Source organism: Notothenia coriiceps, unplaced genomic scaffold (genome assembly GCF_000735185.1).
Source record: "Notothenia coriiceps isolate Sejong01 unplaced genomic scaffold, NC01 NC01_scaffold00033458, whole genome shotgun sequence".
NCBI lineage: Eukaryota > Metazoa > Chordata > Actinopteri > Perciformes > Nototheniidae > Notothenia > Notothenia coriiceps.
In genome coordinates, this window is record NW_011366159.1 from 40,596 (window position 1) to 46,955 (window position 6,360).

General features: G+C 40.8%; 1 protein-coding gene across 4 annotated transcripts in view; it reads left to right on the top strand.

The window, feature by feature from the left end:
• The first annotated feature begins 25 nt into the window (after nucleotides 1-25).
• Nucleotides 26-6,360, top strand: part of agtpbp1 (ATP/GTP binding carboxypeptidase 1) — a 31,726-nt gene continuing 25,391 nt past the window's right edge. For all 4 annotated transcript variants that reach the window (XM_010789909.1, XM_010789910.1, XM_010789911.1 and 1 more), the window contains exons 1-2: nucleotides 26-301; nucleotides 1,599-1,657. In XM_010789909.1, the coding sequence (XP_010788211.1) occupies nucleotides 1,626-1,657 (32 nt within the window). In that variant the 5' untranslated portion in view covers nucleotides 26-301; nucleotides 1,599-1,625. The remainder of the gene's footprint in view (nucleotides 302-1,598; nucleotides 1,658-6,360) is intronic.

The following is a 6,360-nucleotide window of genomic DNA, read 5'->3' on the forward strand; positions in this document are numbered from 1 at the left end:
AAGAACGATTTATAAATTGAAACACTGCCAGTAGAGATATAAAACTATATAAATGTTACATTTTTGTGAAAGTTGTGATGTGTTTGTCTTATACATGCGCTTTAGCTGAAAACCAAGCAGAGAAACGAACTCTCGCGTTGTTAGCCGACCCTGGCAGTTGGAGCCGTCGCTGGTGGGGGCTGGTCTCAGGTCTCATCACAACATCATCAGGGCGTTTCAGGCAACACAAACATACGGCAGCGGGCCCCCTTATCTTGGAATTGGTTCAACCTGAATGGGACAGCAGTTCCTTTACATGCAGGTTCGTAAACGCGTCTTTTTTGACAGTTATATGCAGGCCTAGTGCTTTCGCTAATATCGCCAGTGTGCACGCTTTATTGTTAGCATATTCATCCGTTAGCTAGCCTGCTGTCGCAGACAGGCGGCCGTTAATGACTGACTAGTGCAGCAGGTGCAGCGGACACTAGCAGCCTCATATAGCCTATCTAACTTAGCATCTTGTAAAACAGCCTTGCACATCTGTTTACTAGCTGACAGTAGCCTAATGACAGTGACCAATCAGAGACCATTAGAGCATCTATGCCAAAATGTCCCTGTGGGCTGGTGTTATAACGATAGCTTATCATGTTTTCTAAAGAGATATTTGATTTTGTTTTGTGACGAGAGTTACCATCTGGCTTATATAAACTGGCCTCCCAACAAAAAAAATCAGTTTTACAATTGCTTTGGAGAAAGCTTCAAATTGATTATCCCTAGTCTCTTTATGGTCTGATCTTGCTGATTCTCAGCCCATAAGATCATCGGGACGTCAACTGGTTGTTCCTGTTTTAAGAAAGGGTGGTGGACTTATGCAGTCTGACTCTGCACATTTTAAACAAACCTGATTATAGAGTTATATGTATTGTATTGATTAGTATACATCTTAGCACCTTTTTAAATAGGTTTGTTTGACCTATGTAAAACAACTGTATATTTTTCTAACACTAGTGACGAATAATATCTCAACATTTAACAGCAACATTGTTTATGACTCATCTTATCACATCCCATAAACGTTTCTGTATGACCGTCTGACCTCATCTTCTAATCTCTTTGGAAACCTGTGACAATTAAATTCACTGAACTGTTGATGAAATTCTCTGCTAAACCATGCTGATTTTTTCCATTCAGTAAAAACCCCACATATATATATTTTTAATGCAACTAAAAGCTTAGCATAGCTTTTTTCAGACCTCCTATTCAAATTACCTTGTCAACTACTGGTCTTTTGTCTCGAGACATTTGAGATCTGCAGCATGTAAGGCAGCCTCTTTGTTTCGTATTAAATCAGCCAGGACCTTCTGTGTATCAGATAGTAAAGTCTGTCATGGTATAGCCATCTCTGCAGCTGTAGCATGTTCCAGGGTTAACACATATGGACAGACACATTCACAGCTATGGGAAGTTTAGGTTGATCATTATCTTGTCTTTGCATAGATGAGGCTGACTAGAGCCTGGGGTTACAGAAAGGAGTTAAGTGGGACCTGTTCTGGCACACAGGTTAATTATGCAAATGTTTTAAATTGTACAGCATGTCTTAATTTTATTTTTTCTTGCAGACGACATGACATGTTGAAGTAGATAAAATGAACAAACCCAAAATGGCCACAGATAAAGGGTGAGTTGCTTGGCTATTTGAGGACAACCAAATGAATAGTGCACCCTAACACATGCAGGCTGTGAAATGTAGTATGTTAGTGTTTCTGGGTGAAATCTGCTCTGTCACAACCATCTGTTCACACATTCTCTACCTCTTTCTCACTCTCTCTGTCACTCACTGAGTGCTTAAATTCATTCTTTCTATAACTATTTTGCTTTGTAACTGTCCCTCTCCACAAGTGTTTGTTGATGCTGTTTACTTTCCTGTTGCACTGTGTGCCTCCAAAATAAACTGTTATTGTGCAGGACAGCAGTTGACTAATTGCCTTTCCATTTGAGTTGTCATGATGACTTTAAATAACAACACTCATCATTAATGCAGCAAAAGGACCTTGCAATAAACCTGTCAGTGTTTCTCCTGATCTTTTCTAGCTTGATATTGTGTTCACTGATGTGACTTAGTCATCCAGTTTGTAGGCTGTCTTTTCTTCTTGCTATGTTTTCCCTTGTCAAGATCACTTTTTTCCTCATTCTTTCCCTTTTTCAATGTTTTCTTTTTCTGTTTATACACACACACACACACACACACACACACACACACACACACACACACACACACACACAGTTTCTCTCTCTGTGAGAAACCGAAGTTTCTCACAGAGAGAGAAACTGTGTGTGTGTGTGTGTGTGTGTGTGTGTGTGTGTGTGTGTGTGTGTGTGTGTGTGTATAAACAGAAAAAGAAAACATTNATAGTTTTTATTCGTAAATAATGATGTTCAAAATAAAATAGTCCCTCCGTTGCCTTCTGCACAAAACATAGTGCAAGGTGGTTGCTATGCAACAACACTAACAGCTAGCGAACATATTAGACAGAGAGCGTTGATTGATTATTTGGCTATTTATTTACATTAATGTGTATGTTGCTGTTTCAGGGTATATGCAGGAATCCTGAAGTCAAATGTAATACCTTTTAAGACCTTTTTTAAGACCCTTTCCATACATTTTAAGACCTCATCGCAACTTTGAGTTCTAACCGGTCACATTGGCAACACACTTTACCTCACATTTACTATATTGATTGTAAGATAGCAAAACTAAACAGAGTGCAGACAGACTACTGAAGCCTCCTTTCCACATGAACTTCAACCTCTCTGTGAAGGTCAGGTTTAATGCAGTATGCTGCTTTTTTGCTTCTGTAGACTCTGTGCTCTTTCATTCCAGTAAAACTCCTCAGAAAACATTAGAAACCAGTATTTGACCAATAAACAAAACAATTGACAAAACTTTGAACTATGAAATATGTTAAACTTTGGTGAGCTTCAGCGGGGTAATGCCATATAGGAGCTCCCTCACAAATACCCAGGGGTTAAATTGGGCTGGGGCTGTCCGGGGCTAAGCCCTGGCACATAAGACGATGCTCTGACGTCATCACCCTCACACATTTGTCATATGTTTACAAAAAAGGATATATATGTTAAGACTTTTCTCGTTCTTAATATAGACTATATTTAGGGTCTATATGTGTTGACTTTACTTTAAAATAGCAGATCTCTGTGACCGGATATAGTTTGGCTTAGACCTCGGCCCCACACGGTAAAACGCATACGCAAGCGCAAAAAAGGCTTCCGTTCACACACGCATTCGATTCATTAACGTTTCCGTTCACACTAGACCGCTGGAAATGCTGGAAACGATGTAGTACATATGTCAGGCCTGTTAGTGGCGCTGCTGCCGCCCGAAATACACCAAAAGCAGCGAAGAAGACCCCGGAGCATGGTTGCCCTTCTTTTTATTCTCCGCGGTGGACGGCGTGTTCTCCTGCTGTATCTCTCAGGTAGTCCACCAGCAGAGGAAAAACATCCACCTCTCCGCCTCTTCCAAGGAACGAGGGGACCGTGCGGCAGTTTCCGTAAAAAAATGTTCCGCCGGTCAACATGTCCGTTAAAGTTTAAATCTTCCGTACAAAATTAGGAAAGTGCCGGTCAGAGGTCTTCTTTGTTATTTATTGAGCTTTAAAACAAATTGATAACGACTCTGTTCTCTGTATAATAATATAAGAATATTTAATAAACGGTGACTGCCTCTCTTTTTCTCCCCCTCTTCTGACAGCCCAGCAGCAGCAGGAGACGTGGGGAGAGGGAGGCGGGCTCTTTTATCGTTATCAGAAAATGATCATATAGGGCACACACGGAGCCGTTGGACCTCCAGAGCGTAGCGTATGCCGGTCTACCCACCTTGGGACCCGTTACCGTAGTCGTTTATTCCCCTCCCCCCCCCACACACACACAGAGCGGAGCAAGGCAACGAAACTTAAAATAATAAGCAGCATTTTACGGCGCGCTATGCATGGGGCCGCCTTGTGGGGTTTCCCGACATGTCGTTTCAGTAAATTAAAGGGTGTTTCATGTTGTCGTTGCTGTGAACCTTCTTAATACCTTGGAAAATGCCGTTTAATACTTTTTAATAGCCTTAATTTTCGCTAAATTGATTTATCAACTTTTATTACTTTTTAAGACCCCGCGGACACCCTGTTATTGTATATTATCTCTTTTTAATTCATTTCAATGAAGTTGACCATTGAGGCAGTTTTTTAGCGCTTCAATATTTCTGGGAAAGTGACCCATCCCCCGGTTATAATCTTAGCTCAGTGGCACTCAGCTGGAAACACAAGGTTAGAGGTCAGTTGTTAGTACAGCAATGGCAAACATGGGAGAGAGAATCAAAACTCTGTGATTGAACCCTGTGGAGCGAAGTTTCTCACAGAGAGAGAAACTGTGTGTGTGTGTGTGTGTGTGTGTGTGTGTGTGTATCAGTCTTCAAAACGCAAGGTGTGTGTGTGTGAAAAAAGCAGCGCTGTCGTACTTATTTGCAATGTGGCTAGGGTCCTACATCATAATAATTTCAGTCCCAGATTCCAATGTTGTATGCATAAGTAGGCTATATTTTTCGTTTCGTTTATTTAGGATAAGTTAATTCAGGACAAATTTTGGGATTATTTTTGTTTGTATGAGTTTTAAATAGATTTTGAAAGTGGAGATAGAGATAGAGAGATGAGAGAGAGAGAAGAAGCAGGCAGCGCTGTCTGCTTAGTTGCAATACTGTAGCTTATGCAATTTAGGCCTATAAATTGTTATGTAATTTATATTGCCAGTGTGTCCATGGTTTTGAGTCTGTGTGTGTGTTGAGCGCCAGCGCCGTCTGCCTTTTTTTCACGTACAGTAACTAAAGTTAGGACTAAGCATACCGGTAGTTTCTGTGGACCTGTTGCCCGTTTTGTGAGTGCACTGCGCGCGTTGCGCAACTTGTGTGCATTGTTTGGGAGACTTAATTAAATAGCGTCCCCCCAGTAAAAAAAATCCCCACTACACCACTTCCGAGACCAAGGACATGGCCCAAGACCGGAGAGTAGGCAAGACCAAAGACAAGACCAAGACTTTAAGAGGTCGAGACGACTCAAGGACCAGAACCAGACTACTGTGAATTCAACCCTACATGATACACTAAGATTCCTGTGTAAGATACCATAGTCAATTTTTGATCTTAAAGTTCCCACATCATCAAGACAATATACGTAAGATATAATTCATATTTTATTTCAAAAAGTTATCCTTTTCATTTATAAAAACCAGTCACATAGTAAGAAGAACAACAGATCAGTGCCATGGTTTACAAACATTGTAGCACATGAGGGGCAAAGATTCAGTATCACATCAAGGTCACGTTATGGTTTGATTTGGTAAACAGGGCGTTTTATATCCTACACATTCCCCAGCAACAGCCTGTGGTCTCGACCATGATGTATTAATAGAACCGCGTCCTCGACCGGTAACATCTCGAGACCTATAGGTCCGAGACCGAGCAATGACCGAGACCAAATTGCAGTCGATTCAGAGGACAAGGCCTGTTAAAAAGTTGGTCTCGAGTACTGCAAACACTACTAGCTACGGTTCTCAAACTTTTTTCAATAATGTGACCACCTTTGAAAAATGTTTCAGCCAAGTACCCCTGATCAGCACAAAAAACATTTTGTTTAAGGAAAAAACGCCTATATAAAGAGGTACAGTACAGCGCTGCACCATCAGTGTCTGATTTATTAAAACGCAAACCTCTGTAACTGAGAAACACTTAAATGCTACATCTTTGAATGTTTACCAATCCATCACTAAATTCATGGAAACCAATTTTAACATGATGGCAATACGCTAGGCGACATTAGTTGCATTGAACTGATCTTTTTATTAACCAAATTGTACTTACAATGATAGTTAGAAACATGTGCTTGGTGCTTCACTGAGACCTTTGTCATGCTGGACAGGGAGCAGACCTGCAGTTATTACGTTTTGGAAATATGTGTAACTCTGTTCATTATAAAACTCACACTTCTCCAAACTTCCTTACTTTTCCGAAAATTGGAATATTTATTTATTTGCTGTCTTGGCGTGGGAATGGAAGAGAAAAAGATATATGAGCATTTTTATGAGCATAGGATTTTGGACCCCCTCATATAAACATATGCATAATGCTGCGCTATACTTTGTGGCCACACGCCGGTTGCCAAGCAACGCTTATTGTTTAGGTGTCCTTTGATAAGCATGCAGTCATATCATTAGCTAGAAACTAGTTAGATCTGATAGATTTTGAACATAAACGCGAGGAAGTGTAACCGGACGCGAGAGAGGTGATTCAGTAGTTCAGATCAGCTGCTGCTGACGGAGAAAAAT